The sequence below is a fragment of the Necator americanus genome, chromosome I (genome assembly GCF_031761385.1).
Source record: "Necator americanus strain Aroian chromosome I, whole genome shotgun sequence".
Taxonomy (NCBI): Eukaryota; Metazoa; Nematoda; class Chromadorea; order Rhabditida; family Ancylostomatidae; genus Necator; species Necator americanus.
The window spans coordinates 4,497,778-4,513,376 of NC_087371.1; the positions used below are offsets into that span (position 1 = coordinate 4,497,778).

The 15,599-nt window shown below is 39.6% G+C and overlaps 2 protein-coding genes across 3 annotated transcripts; both read left to right on the forward strand.

Annotated features, from left to right (window-relative positions):
• Nucleotides 1-430: 430 nt before the first annotated feature.
• Nucleotides 431-2,170, forward strand: RB195_004466 (uncharacterized protein; the record flags this gene model as incomplete). Of its 2 annotated transcripts, none has more annotated exons than XM_064182321.1 (4): nt 431-571; nt 752-862; nt 1,493-1,631; nt 2,058-2,170. In XM_064182321.1, the coding sequence occupies 4 exons, from the start codon at nt 431-433 to the stop codon at nt 2,168-2,170; spliced, it is 504 nt and encodes a 167-aa protein (XP_064033587.1). The 2 variants fall into 2 exon arrangements, with proteins under 2 accessions (XP_064033587.1, XP_064033588.1); XM_064182320.1 differs by lacking the exon at nt 2,058-2,170 and adding an exon at nt 1,781-1,851.
• A 6,990-nt stretch (nt 2,171-9,160) lies between these two features.
• RB195_004467 (uncharacterized protein) lies at nt 9,161-15,250 on the forward strand (the record flags this gene model as incomplete). Its single annotated transcript, XM_064182322.1, has 15 exons — nt 9,161-9,301; nt 9,490-9,600; nt 10,184-10,322; nt 11,141-11,253; nt 11,309-11,443; nt 11,521-11,695; nt 12,441-12,549; nt 12,621-12,692; nt 12,832-12,950; nt 13,037-13,113; nt 13,583-13,729; nt 13,806-13,964; nt 14,121-14,204; nt 14,956-15,041; nt 15,106-15,250. The coding sequence occupies 15 exons, from the start codon at nt 9,161-9,163 to the stop codon at nt 15,248-15,250; spliced, it is 1,812 nt and encodes a 603-aa protein (XP_064033589.1).
• Between the last annotated feature and the right edge of the window lie 349 nt (nt 15,251-15,599).

Sequence of the window (15,599 nt, forward strand, 5' to 3'; positions counted from 1 at the left end):
CTAATTCCTAGGTCTTAGGGCCTCGACTGATTTAGCTATTATCTTCCAGAAATAAGTGGGCGACTGAGTGGACGGAAACTCGTCCTGAATGAGGCACTTGAGAGGACACATTACGTCCGCCCTCGTTAAGGTCAGCGTAGACGACGATGTCGACACATTAGCAATAAAGAAGTGTGTTAAGCCCGAAAAATGTTAGCCCTAACGCTCGATCCACACAACTTATCCACAAATTGGCTGCATAACGCTGGAAATCCAAGAAAATTAGAGCCTGCACGCCCCAGGCAAACTTTAAGCTTACCGGTGTTCTCCTAGCCGTCCTATAAAATGTTTGTCGATGGTTATACACAAGCTGCATTAGATTTCACGACATGTACCTATACGCGGTATTCTGAGCTTGGTTAGCTTGTTTTTGGTTCCAGATAGGCTTTAAATGCCTGATAATCCTTCTAATGGGTTCACAAATCGTGAGTCTATGGAATTAGCCGATATCATTGAAGAGATCGAGTGTAATCGACGTAAAATCACCGAACTCATCGAACGGAATGAAGAACTTGAACAACGAAAGGCCGAGGTGAGGTAGGTTCTCTGAAGAGATCATTTTTTTTTGAGAATCATCCTTTGTCGTCCTCAATTGTGACTGTAATTTATCACACAAAATTTCTTGATCACTGAGGCTCCAACAGCACCTTTCTTGTTCTCCCTAGTCAAATTTCTTCGCTTATTTTCGTGGAGTTCCCTTTTTCTTTTTCAGATTGAATTTGCTCTAGAGATTAGACATGCTGAGAAAGCTGAAAAAATTGCTGCTACAAAGTTTGACGGGACATTTCCATGGAGTGACGAAGTGGACACCATTCTGAAGAAGGTAGTAACTAAAATTATTTTCGCCCTATCCCTGATACCCCTTACGGTATATCAATGAATAATACGTTCACTTTAAGGAGTAGCAGCGAAAGTATGAAAAACACACCACTTTTATTTTTTTTCATGGTTTTGAAACACAGTGGTCCCTAGAATTGTAATGAGTAGTGATTTATTGATTGAGTGATTTTTAGCCTTCTATAAGGCTGATTGAACGCTTCAAATATCAAAAACATACAGTCTAGGGTGCTGCTCACTTTCCTTGTTTGTTTCTTATTGTGTTTGTTATTAATAGTTTTTCCTTAACCCTCAGAACTACAATAGTCAATTACAAAACTGAATGAGATGAATTAATAACCTTTTCATCTCTGGATTCTTCAGAGTTTTAACCGCTTTAAAACTTCCGTCGAGCTGTCTCAAGCCTCAAACACGAGAAATTGAGACCGTGAAAAGGCACAAACTACCTGTTTCACTTTCCGTAGAATTTCTAGTATTCACTTGTAGAATAGCAAGATACTAGAGTACTAATAAGGACCCTAATTACTATGGTGGAAGTGATTTCCAGTTCAATTTTTAAATATCACAGGCCCCCAGCAAATTTTTCCATTCACCATAAATTGCATTATGTTTAAAGGTTTTTCGTCTGTCCTCATTTCGTCCTCTCCAAAAGGAAGTGATTAATGCGATTATGTCAAATCTCGACACACTCGTGGTTATGAGCACAGGAGCTGGCAAAAGTTTATGCTATCAACTTCCAGCAGTTGCTATGAAAGGTGAGTTAGTTCGAAGGAGGAAGCAGCCGTTCATAAACCTCAAACGAAGTCTATATTTGAAGACGTAAGTAAGAGATGTAGACGTGGTTTGATTCAAAACCTTGGTTATACTTTCCATTATCCATTTATTTATTGTTTATTTTATGAAGAAGGCGACGACGCTGAAACGTTAGCCAGAATAAAGATCAATAACAATCTTGGTTCTGTAGTACAAAAGTAGTTTCAGCTAAAAAGTATTACACAATCGAACTGTTTATTTTACTGATTTTCCTTTGTGCAAAAGGCTTCAGTGCAGCTTCTGCCACTTTTTTTCTATTTCTTCTTCGAATAATTCCTCAACTACTCATCGACCCATTTCCTTTTTTTTCGTAGTCGTAGGAATTGGAAAAGGAATTGTTTTATTTTTTTTGTAAGCTTTCTTTAAAGAGAACAAAGTGTCAGCTCACCTGAAATTCCTGAAGGTCATGAATAACATCATCGTAGACGGCGTTGATATCTTGGACAACCATAAACAGAAATATAAGACATCCGACTTATAATCAGTGCGTAGATGCACGCGACGATTCTGACCAACTAGACGATTCATAGTGACTTGTGCCGTTACAAGCGGCCCCAAACGCACTTTTAATAGCAGCAGGCGGAGTCGTAGGATTTTTCCACGCGATCACGTACTGTTCAGCACGGTTTTTGTGCACGTGAGAGATTTCGATGATTGCTGCAAATTTTCGGGGATGTCGATTAGGAGATGAGCTAGTCCTATGCGTAATGTAGAGGCGGCAGTTCGCTGTGCTTTTCGTGTGCAGATTCAAAGTTATGATTACGATTCATAAATTGCTCGACACTTTCACTATTGAGTTTTTGTTCCTAAATGTAGTTAATGTGGAATCGATTCGGGCAATGATCTGCTTCTTTAATTCGATGCTTCACTTCATTTAGAGTTTTATTGCACAAGTTTCGCCCCATCTTTAACACTCTGTCGCCTCCCAGGTGAGAAGACTGATGCTGGATAGTCTCAATGGTTACGAACAATTGGTTCCTGTACTCACTGTAGTTGTAGTCACTAGAACGGATATTATACAACTCTTCATTCAAAATCGCGGAAAATTTTCAAAATTTAAGGAATGAATATGTTTTTAACAGCAACGGTAAATCATTTCAGACAAGAAATACATAATCAGAATTTTAAAAACTCAAATCGATGTAGGATACGAACAGATTTGTGGGAGAAATTGTAATATTCTTTTTTTTTTCGCAGAGACTTTAACATAGAACTACTCCTTCCGCAAGCTCATCCTTTTTATTCTTTATCATATTTTTCTTACTCCTTACTGAAGAGTCTCGGAACTGAACCGTCCTTATTTCTCCTCGTAACATTTTTCGTTGCTAATCTTCCCCTCGGTCGAGAGGTAGAGACGAGATTTACTTAATCCTAACTTCTCTACCCTCAAAGAATTTTTCCAGTGCAAAATTCCCACACCTAGTCTAAGCAGTCTGATCTGTATCGCTAGAGAAAATCCTGTAAATTTCTTGTTCTGTTTCTTTTCTTGCTCTCATGCGACAATCACTGCAACTGAAACGATGCTCGCTCCGGTCATTCTTCAGATCAGCTGAAATGACCAAGATGAAGATAAGTCTAATAAACCTTGGTTCCAATGCTTTATGGATTCCATGGATCAGTGGATCACCAAAAGAGTTGTTGTCATGATGGAAAATTAGCCCATCCTAACAATTTTGATATGCAAGATTTTTCATTTTCTGTTTTTCTGGCGCTTATTAATTCTTTTCTCGTTAGGAAAAGTTCTCCGTATGAAAACTCACTAAAGCCATAGTGTTTCCTTTTTAGTAACGATTACACCAGAACTAGTAAATTTATTGGCTTGGAAACAGCATAGAAACCTATATATATGCACTGTCGAAAGGTAAACAGTGAATACTGCATGGTTTCAGCATCGATAACGGATCTTTCTTCTGAGGGGGACACTAATAAAGCGGTGACGTCATCGCGGAAACAAATTGCGCTTCTGGTGCGGAATTTTCGATTCATTAACTAAGAAGTAAAAGTTCTACGTATCTTCTACGCGTCTGATGGTAGTGTTTGAAATCTCTTGGGAACGTACATTCACCATCAGCGAGTAGGATTTTCGTCTTTTCTTTGCAAAACACGACTCCGTTGATGAAACTATTGCTTTTCGTTATCATTTTGTCAAATGGAATTTTTCCAAGCGTGAAAGAAGGTACCCGAAGGTAGGATGTGCACTCTCAGCACTTGAAATGCGAGTGAATTTCCCCATTCGTGCATTGTCTAATAGAGTCACGACGACATGTAGCACAATGCAGTTGCGTAAGCGGTGCGGTGGAGCGTAGCGGTTAGGATCCGAGGGAGAACCCCCGCTACCACCATTCCTCACTGCAGTTCACGATGGTCCCACCTCTGTTCCAAGTACCGCTCGAAGGGGACCATTGTGAACTGCAACGAGGAATGGTGGTTGCGGGGGTCGTCACTCGACCCTAACCGCTACGCTCCATGGCACCGCTTCGAGCGCAACCGCTTACGCAACTGCATTGTGCTTCGTGTCGTTTTGACCCGACCATACGTAGAGCCGCCCTTCGCTTCAAAAATCCTACTTTTGTTAGATAAATTTGTTGTTTTGAAGCATTTTGACCAGTTGAAGAAGCCTGTGGCGCCGGACTCGGATACCGTACGGAATGACGATCTAAGAAGATGAAGAAGACTGAAGGAGAGCAAGGAAGAAAAAAAGAGAATTACTGCTCGGAACCATTTTAGTTCCAAGAAAATTAGTCAGAAGATCGAAGACGTACCACGACCACCATGTGTCTCAGACGACGAGGACGTGGACCAGCGGAAGATCATGCACTACCTCTCTTTGGGGTCTCAGGCCCTCGGCAAGCGGCAGGTTTGAGTAGTCACTTTTTTTGAGTTAAAGAGCAAAAACTGTTGAAGAACTTGAAATCGGAAGCCTTTTGTATAGATTGAGTGCCATTATTATGTAAAATAAGAAAAATGTATACAAAGTGTTAATGTCAGCTGTTATTTGACAGCGTAGATTGTTAAAATGCTGCTCCAGGCTTCACTGACGATCATTTGGGTGCTCTTTTTTTGTGATTTTTTTTCCTGTTGTCTTTTCTTTTTAGATGTGCACTTTTTTTTAATTTTCTTCACTATAGTGTATGTGAATAAATAAGTGGATAAATAAATATATGAAATCCAAGAACGACAAGCAATATACACGTCTACAAATAACATTTTTCAAGCATTCCTGTGGAAAAAAAAATTAACATTGACCGAAAATGATTTTTGAGACGCGAACGACAAATGAATTTCCATTGATTCTTATATGAGAATATATTGAGGCCAAGAATTGTTCTAAGTCAAGACTTTTAGCCTGCAAAAAAAAAAAAACAACAACAAGAAAACTGCATGAACCAAAGGATCATATATCTTGACAGAACTTCAAAGATCAATGAATTTTCCTCGAAGTCGAAAAAGTTTCCAGTATTTGTTTCATGAGGTCGCTGTTGTACTAGTAATACAATGGCATATGCACTAGTCAAAATAAATAAATAAATAGCCATTTTCCCCAGTAATGTCTTCTAAATTTTTTTCTTTCTTTTTATTTGAGACCTTCAGTACGGAAATCAATTTCATAGAGGTCAGCGCCAACAATGATCTACTCAAAGTTTTATCGGGGACTGTTTCAATCCTTTCTGAGTTCCACATGTACAAAATCAACGAAAAATCCTTCTTGAAATGTTAATCGACAAGATAAATGTAGCTAAATGTTGCAAAGCTTACATAAATCAAAATGAATGTCATCTAAAGACAAAAAAAAATCACCAGGATCTAAAAATGATCACAAATCATCCATTGTCATTGATTTCTTTTCTTTTTAATCATATTCCAGTGCTCGGTCGTGGATGCAGCCTGTTTTTTTTTTCAACTTTAACCCTATCGTTTTTTTAAAATCGTTGAACATCCTTTGTTGGGTTTTTTTCTTCTGAATCGCCGATCTCCAACACTTCTGCTTCACTGCATGGCGGCTTATTTTTAGGACTGGTTTTGTTACGGTGACGGTGGCGCATGTACTTTGCCTCGCTGTCATCTTTTAATTACAAGGACGACCATCGTCGAAAAACTCCCACTTTTTCTGCTTGTACTTCTGCTTCATGGCGATCATTGCTAATCAGCTTGAGGTATTTTTCCCCCCTACATACGTCTGATTGCATTTCCTGTTCTATAACTCTGTAGGCAAACCAGCTATCCCATAGATTTAGGAGTTTATGGCGTTTTTTGTATGAATTATATCTGAAAGTACCTCCTCAACTTAACCATAACTTTGGTTAGGGGAAGAAAAATATAAAAAAGTGGGATGTAAAGGTTTGTTTATGTTAGAATCTTTACAGCGGTTATCTTCCCATCTTCATCTTCTTATCATTTCTCTTCGAGAAATTTCCTGTGTTCCAAAAAAAACACGTTTACCTTTCTGAAAGCATTTTGGTTATACTACGGGAAAGTAATGGACACAGCAATTTTGCTTCGTTCGTAAAAATTCCTTCACTCCCACACTTGTCGGTGTAGTCTCTCTCTATTCTAAGTCGTTTCCATGTGCTTGTCAATCACGTTTCTAATGGATGCTTGTGAATATGATAGCAGGGGAATAGAGCCGCTGCGCTGTCCAGTTCCCATGGATGAGGCATGTTATGCACTAACGTATTTCCGAACACCACCGGCAGTAGGGATACGTCTGGAGCGATTACGAAGGTAAGGTAACTAGGATGGAATTCTCCGGATAAGCGATTGGTGACGGGAGCAAATATTTGATAAGATTTGGAAATGTGCAAAACACTAATAAAAGGATAAAGTGCACGGCGTTGATCAATCCCTATGGGGACGCGCTCTTAAGCGTTCGTCTTCAACTCAGACTTCGTTTGAGGTTTATGAACGTGCGTGCAGCCTTACAATGACTTGCGAGAGCTAACCGATGTGCCAAGTCAGTGTTTTTATCCTTCCAGACAAGTATGGTACGAATTTATCTACCCCGAAGGGATGAACAGCTTGGTTTGCACTAGGATGGATTCGAACCACCGATCGATGGTAGACACAGCGGAACCTCTTGCCGACTGCGCTACACCGCCACCGCAAAACACTAGTAGTTCCCAAGTTCTTTTTTTGCTCTGCATTGTGTATTGAATTTATGATTTCTTGTTGAGTAATAGTTACCTCACCGAACACAGTTTTCGAAGATCCCCCATTTAAAGGCACCATATCACGAAACTGAGCAATGTGGGAACTTCTAGGCAAACAGATAGATGAAGAGGTGTAGTTCACGGATGTGAACGAACGTCACGCAATCAATTCACCTTAGTAATCAAGAAATGCGTGTGAAACAGTCCCGGGTGATTCTGTCTCCCCTACGACGCAACTTATTACAGGCGAAGTAATCCGCAACACATCTACGATTGCGCGGATCATGCAACTCCTGCAACTTAGTTGGATTGCAGACACGGGATTAGATGATAGACATTACCTGCGTTCTATCGCGTAATAAGTTGCATCGTAGGGGAGAAAAAACTGCGTCACGCCCCCTTTTCCTAGGGCGAACTGAGCGCAATCACGTTCGCACTTGTACACTACATACCAATCCCTACCTATTCGTGGAAGGATCTCAATATCGTCAATTTCGTGACACACTGGCCTTAAAGGTTCTCTTAAAGAGATTGGGAAGGAAAAGATGAAACAATTTCCATCCATGAGTAACAATACGACAATGAATGGTGTGTAGGAAGTCATCATATTTGCGTTGCGCGATGTGATGAAGGATAGGGAAGCGGCAACTGTGATCTCAGCGTAGCAAATTAGGCGAGAGTGGTGCTGGGCCCTCCGAATTCCTGCACAGAACCTAGGCGAGTGCTAGAAATTCTGCATACGATATTAATACAAACTAAAATTAAGCAGTATGCAAATCCTCTCTTCCTGAAACTTTGGCATTGTGAGCTCGATTTATGCTCACTTGTGGTGCCAGCGAAATTTCAGTGAAACTTTATGACCTTATAAGCTCCAAGTCCTTCTTCTCAGCATTGTGATTGATGTTTTCTATGTTTTGTACCTGAGATTCAATAATTATGTTTTCTTTTTTTTTGCCAATGAGGTTTTCGTAAAACTTTGTTTATGACCTGACATTTCGACAACTTCGTTTTTATCAAAGGCCTGGAAGTGGTTCCAAGTTTTTGATTTCACGGATTTTCACGGAAGAACTCCAACCTGGAAAGCTACTGACCAGTCTCACCGACTAGAGGCCCTGCTGAACCACACCATTCTTACAGATTGTCGCCTAAAACTAATAAGATCTACACACTGTGCAACATCCTTAAGTATTGGTATCTGAATAGTGTTAAGGAACTGCATGTGGGACAATCTCACAGCCCACAGAGTGTTACGAACGGCATAAAGTCATTAGTAATTGATAAGCGCTCATTTTTATTATTTATGGATGCGATTTCCGTCAGGAATCTTAGACTTCTTGCACTTAGAACGATATCGACGGTTGGCAAGGACAGAGGACGAGTTTGATAGGACATGCATCGCATCAAAAACCTCGAACCATTTCCATGCTTTCGACAGAGACGAGGTTGTCGAAGCATTGGACCACTAATAAAGTTTCACAGAAATTTCGTTGCAACAACAAGAAAACATAAATTCAGTTTATTATGAAATAAACCATTTGCATCTCGTTTAAATAATGTGGGATATAAGTGACAAAAAAAGGGCAACAAACCACAGCTATCCATCCAAAAATAAACAGGAAGAGTCCATAGCTGTGACCAACGAGGCGGCTTTGTGTCGACTTCTGAATTTTGATCTACGTGTTAATATGCGAGTCGCATACTACTTGGTAATTCTAAGCCGTAGCCGCTTGTCCAATGGCGCACGGCTTCCGAGAAATGGATAAAGGTCCAATCTGGATATCTTGATTTGGGATCGGGGGATCCCTGGGTGGTGGCGCTCCTATTTTTGGTCGCTGTATCTTACTTTTTTCCTCATGGTAACTTTAGCTTACATCCCATAGAACCTATAAGACTAATTCCTAGGTCTTAGGGCCTCGACTGATTTAGTTATTATCTTCCAGAAATAAGTGGGCGACTGAGTGGACGGAAACTCGTCCTGAATGAGGCACTTGAGAGGACACATTACGTCCGCCCTCGTTAAGGTCAGCGTAGACGACGATGTCGACACATTAGCAATAAAGAAGTGTGTTAAGCCCGAAAAATGTTAGCCCTAACGCTCGATCCACACAACTTATCTACAAATTGGCTGCATAACGCTGGAAATCCAAAAAAAATTAGAGCCTGCACACCCCAGGCAAACTTTAAGGTTACCAGTGTTCTCCTAGCCGTCCTATAAATGTTTGTCGATGGTCGTACACAAGCTGCTTTAGATTTCACGACATTTATCAAAGCACGGAGGTGTACTGAGCTTGGTTAGCTTGTTTTTGGTTCCAGATAGGCTCTAAATGCCTGATAATCCTTCTAATGGGTTCACAAATCGTGAGTCTATGGAATTAGCCGATATCATTGAAGAGATCGAGTGTAATCGACGTAAAATCACCGAACTCATCGAACGGAATGAGGAGCTTGAACAACGAAAGGCTGAGGTGAGGTGGGTTCTCTGAAGAGATCATTTTTTTTTGAGAATTGTCCGTTGTCGTCCTCAATTGTGACTATAATTTATCACGCAAATTTTTCTGGTCTTTGAGGCTACAACAGCAGCTTTCTTGTTTTCCATAGTCAAACTTATTTTAATTTTAATTTATTTTCGTGGAGTTCCCGTTTTCTTTTTCAGATTGAATTTTCTCTAGAGATTAGACATGCTGAGAAAGCTGAAAAAATTGCTGCTACAAAGTTTGACGGGACATTTCCATGGAGTGACGAAGTGGACACCATCCTGAAGAAGGTAGTAACTACAATTAATTTCGTTCTATCTCTGGTCTCTCTTATGGTATATCAATGAGGAATACGTTCACTTTAAGGAGTAGCAGCGAAAGTATAAACAGCATACTACCTTTATTTTTTTTTCAAAGTTTTGAAACAGTGGTCCCTAGAATTGCAATGAGTAGCGATTGAGTGGCTGAATGACTTTTTGTCTTCTATAAGGCTGATTGAACGCTTCAAATATCAAAAACATACAGTCTAGGGCACTACTCACTTTCCTTGTTCGTTTTTTTATTGTGTTTGCTATTAGTAGTTTTTTTTAACCTTTAGAACTACAATAATCAATTGCAAAACCGAATGAGATGGATATATAACCTTTTCATCTCTGGATTCTTCAGAGTTTTAACCGCTTTAAAACCTCCGTCGAGCTGTCTCGAGCTGTCCACTTTCCATAGAATTTCTAGTATTTACTTGTAGAATAGCAAAATACTAGAGTACTAATAAGGACTCTCATTACTATGGTAGAAGTGTTTTCAGTTCAACTTTTAAATATCACAGCCCCCAGCAAATTTTTCTATTCACTATAAATGACATTATTTTTATAGGTTTTCCGTCTGTCCTCATTTCGTCCTCTCCAAAAAGAAGTGATTAATGCGATTATGTCAAATCTCGATACACTCGTGGTTATGAGCACAGGAGCTGGCAAAAGCTTATGCTATCAACTTCCAGCAGTTGCTATGAAAGGTGAGTTAGTTCGGAGGAAGCAGCCATGAAATCACTCATTTGGATAATTGTGGATTCGGACGTGATGTGATGTAAAGTACGCGGATACAAATTGGCATCAACTGGAAAGGCTTCAATTTAGCTGAATTGATTAACAAAAAGACCTGTTTACAACACTATCTCTCTACGACGTGATATGCTTTGTGTACGTGGATCCACACTATGACAACAATTTCATAAGATTTTCATTATTTTTGATGGATTTATAAGTATTAAATGCTGCTAGATTTAGCTATTTATAATGGAACCTAGCTGTAGTTTTAATGATAGATGCGAATCGGAGACGGTGCTTTGATCCCCTTCACCTTTGGACGGTTGGCGTGAGATTCATCTTTACTTCTGGACGGTTGTCGAGGGAACTCTCATCACTTGAGCTGCACCACATGAGCTATATCCTCTTCTTCTGAGGAAGGTCCGGCTCCTCCCTATCCCATCTATGGTATTAATGACACAAAACTAAACCAATAATATCAACCTGTGTGCGAATGGTTGACGAAGTAACATTCTATCCTCCACCATATGTAAACCAATGCCAACACCAAGCTTGTAAGCTTTGTTACGGTAAAATTATGAATTTATTAATCAAGTTAATAAAGCATTTATTTCCCAACGAAATCTAACAAAATTTCATTGGTTTCATGGGACTCCTATTTATATTCGAGAAGAACACATCAAAACCCTTCTAGTTCCACAGTTAACCATACGGATGTCATCATATCTCTGCCCTTAGGCAACAATAAATAATTATGGGCAAATGTTCGAGTACATTATGATTTAAGGGCTAATCGTTGTGATATCACCTTTGATATCTCTCATAGAAGATCAACTTACTGCTTTACGGAAGTTGGGCATTGAGGGAGCATCTTTGAATCAATCAACACCAAAGGATGATGTGAGTTTAACTATTTTCTCTTGGTTCTCACTGTTCTTGAATTTCGTTGTTCTAGGTAAAGCGAATAGAAACTTATATAGCACAATCCAACTCTCCTCTTCGCCTCCTTTATATCACTCCCGAGAAGTTGGCAAAAAGCAAAAGGCTGATGAACAAGTTGGAAAAATCGGCTGAAGTTGGAACGCTAAAGGTTGTTATTTCCTACTATGTTTATTCATCGTTAAACGATCTAGAGTGATTCCCCATAGTTGATTTCACAATATTCAGGCATTTGCTATTGATGAAGTGCATTGTTGCTCACAGTGGGGCCATGATTTTCGACCTGATTATAAGTTTCTGAATATCCTTAAACGTCAGTTCCCCAACGTACCACTCCTAGGATTAACTGCCACTGCAACAGCCAATGTGCTGTCGGATGTGAAGAATATGCTGGATATACCAGGTTATCGGCTTTGAACATTTTTTCCAATCTTAGTCACCCTTCATTTCAAACCTCGAGTTTTTACCATAAAAAGGAGTAGTATTTTGAGTAGTTGTTCCTTTGTGCCATAATGATTGGTCTTTATGGCTGCTTTATCGTTGGAATAGGGAGAAGAAATTCACTCCGTATCGAAATGTCAAGAAATCTACAAAAACACTACGAAACCACGAGGGAGTGAACCCTTACGGAATGCATGATTTGTTCGTTGTAGCACCATCCGAGTACTCTGCATCTTAACTCGTTACAATGAGAGTTACTTACATTATTAAAAATGAGGTTGACTCGTAGTGGATGCGAAAAGTAAATGCTGCAACTTTTAGTTAATCGATTGTGAATAGCATGGGGGTCGCTCCATTCGTAACTCCTTGCCCTGTCGTCCTTAACTATTTATACGTAGTTGCCTTTTTTACGATTGCTGCTTTCTTTTGAGCTTTTTGTCCTTTTTTTACCATTAAACTGCACGTTTGCAATTTTGAATTGCAAGTTTAGAATGTGCCAACATAGTCAGAAGTAAAATATATTTGAACCGCGCTTTCAACCTTCCAACGACTTCTTTCTTTGCTTTTTTCTTGCTAAAAATCTCATTCCTAGTTGTCAATGTCTTTCATAGGTATAGATATGGATTTGTCTTTCCACAAAAATCCAGAATAAATGCCTCTTGCAAATGTGAATTTGTTTTCTTTGGTCAATTTTATTACTTTTTTAGACGCTGTTGTTTTCAAAGCCGGATTCAACCGAACGAATCTATATTATGAAGTACTACAGAAGCCAGATTCAGATTTTGGAGATGAACTAGCCAGGCTCATCAAAAAGAGGTAGTGTTCTGTTGTTTTGTTATCCCATAATTTCTTTTTGATTTCATCTCGTTTTTTAACCTCACGTTCAGATTTCCAGAACAATCTGGCATAGTTTACTGCTTTTCAAGAAAGGATTGTGAAGAAGTTGCAACACAGCTGAGGTAAACCTTCCCTTTACATACTTACGTTGCTAAAAGGGGAGGTTATTTGAGGAGAAAAAGTTAAATACTTAAGTACTTGAGTCGTGCAATGGAAATGGAATCAAATGATTCGTGCTCTCTTTTAACAGGTGCTTTTCAGGGGGAATGGTGTGCGAGCGGCATTCTATCATGCTGACATGGACTCAGCCCGTCGCACCGCCGTTCATGAAAAATGGACAAGCGGCAAGTATAACGTCATAGTTGCTACGGTAGCTTTTGGTAAGTAAAATGAGCAAATTTTTATTGCTCTGTATGTATCGCATTCTAGAAGGGTCCTTCCATGTTCTTGAAAACTGTATATTCAGGTATGGGTATCGACAAACCTGACGTACGCTATGTCATTCATCACGCTCTGCCAAAATCTGTCGAGAATTATTTCCAGGCTAGTTTCTTTTTTCAAACTTTCATGTTTCGTTTGGTTCATTTTATTTCTTTTTAACGAAGTACTTCCATGCAATTTCAATTAGATATCGAATTTATCGTAAAGATACTCGCCAGCTCTAAGTTATAAGGTTGTTAAAAGTTGTCTCTAGGGGGCTTTCCGTTCTATCCGTGAGAAATATGCAGTTTTCAAAAGGATTTCCGGCAGAAATGTGCAGCAGCGAAGTAGTAGTCGCGCATATAGTTCATAGTTCCCCTGCTTACCTCGTTTGCGAGTTACTCCTTGGTTTTTTCCTGATCGACAGCGATATCTTGTGAAACTGTTGTGGAAAAGATTGGAGAAGGAGTATTGTTGATGGTGCGTGGATCCACGTTCAAGATCACATTTTTGAATTTCTCAAGGCTTAATGATACTATTACGATTTTAATACACTAGAGTGGCACCCGCTTATACCCTATCTTGTTTTCAGGAAAGTGGACGAGCTGGTCGTGATGGCTTGCCTGCAGTCTGTATTCTATACTTTCGTCTGGCAGATATGTTTCGTCAAAGCACAATGGTTTGTACTGAACGAACGGGTATTAGGAATTTATACTCAATTGTTCGCTACGCGACCACGGTTTGTTCGTTTATCAGCGTCATTCCCCTATTTCGTTACCAAAAATTCTTGAAATTAATTCGTTGAATTATTTTAGCCTGGAGAATGTCGACGTAAACATCTTGCCGATCATTTTGAGGAAAAATGGAGGACTGAGCTATGTCCAAAAGCTTGTGATGTGTGTGCAAATCCATTGGAAGTTGCAGAAGTTGATATCTCACAAATAGTTCGAACAATGCTAAAGATTATAAGCGAGGTATATGTTTTATTATTAATTTTATTGTTTGTTTTCTTTATTTTATTACTTTGCAAATTCCTCGCATTCTGAGTGATATTTGTCATTATCCGCAGTGTATAGTGGATTAAAGGATGATTTACGTTGGTTATGTTAAAGTACAACACCTACTTCTAGCAAAAATCGAGCGACCGTGGCTCAAATCGTATCACTGGTGCAAAACTTATAGAGCTTACGTCTAAGCAACGTGTTGGATCAAAGGTTAGTTTTTTTTTATTTTCTCAAGGTTGGCACTTTACATTCATTTCCTACTTTCTGTTGTCTGACTTCCTTTTTGTTGTTTTTCTTCGAATTAATGCAGGATTCTTGCATCTTGTTTTGTTAGAAATTCAGTGTGTGAGTAGTGGGAGATTCGCACTCGTTTTTTGAAGCCTTACAGAAACGCTCGTAGTTTCCATAACAGATAGAGTAAGATCCCCTGTCACCATTATCGTCGTGAGTGTCTCAAAAACCTTAAGGTTAAGGCAATTGCAGTATGTCTGCTCTGTTGCGAGCTGCCTGCGGTCGCTAAATCCTTTAGAAACGCACTTGTCTTACAGTGGCCTAGTTAGTACGCTACGCTATGAAACATCTGGTGGGGTCGACATGAAGCACAGTGACAAAACGACATGAACCACACTGCGCTCGCAGCTACGCGGTGGAGGTAGCGTTTCGAATCGATGTAGGACTATCGCGAATTGCAACGATGAGCGGTACTAGCATCGGTCCCTCCTCGATTCTAACCACTACGGTCCACCGCGCTGCCGCTTCAAGCGCAGCTGCTTGCGTAACTGCACCGTGCTTCATGTCATGTTGACCCTGCCACACATTGATTTATATCTATCACATCGATTTTACAGAAAAAAAAGTTACGGACCTTGGCGTGAGTAGTGAACAACACTTACTTTCGCTGAATTAAGCGCTTTTTTCATTTTTATTTGTCTTTGATCATCTTCTATACATTATTTTTTAGACGCTTGTTGAAGCAGCTTTATGCCATGCACTCCTCAGTGGATATTTAAAACAGGACTTTCACTTCACTCCATACGCTATTCATAGGTTGATAGTCTCATATGTAAATCACACTTATGAAACAGATAACATAGAAATACGATTCTTGCAGTTACATTGTTGGTGGGCCGAAAGGTGAACGTGCGCAGCAGTCACAAATCTTAATGAAATGTAAGTCGAATGATCGCGAAGCGCCTCCGAAACATGCAAAGAAACGTAAGCTCGATCAGGATGGCGACTGCATTGTTTTGGAGTAAATGTCCTCTCGCAATTCTCTGAGTGATGTCTCATTAATAAGTTCTGTGATGCTTGAATTGTTAATTCATCGGACTCAACCCTGTTGTTGTCATTTTTAGTAAATGTTGTTATTTTGATCTCACTTCATTGTTGCTTTTGATTATGTTTGCCTATTGTGTACTTAACTGCTATACTGATAGGTTATCCAGTGTTCCGCTTTAATTTTGTAAATAAGTTGATGTGAGCCAAGAAAGCAGCAGTTGTTAAACGTGTTACGAATTGGTTCAAGTAACTTTTGTATAGATGAAGCTATGAGGACTTGTAATAAATTGTTTCTTAATGTTTTCACTGTTCCTTAAGTATTGGACG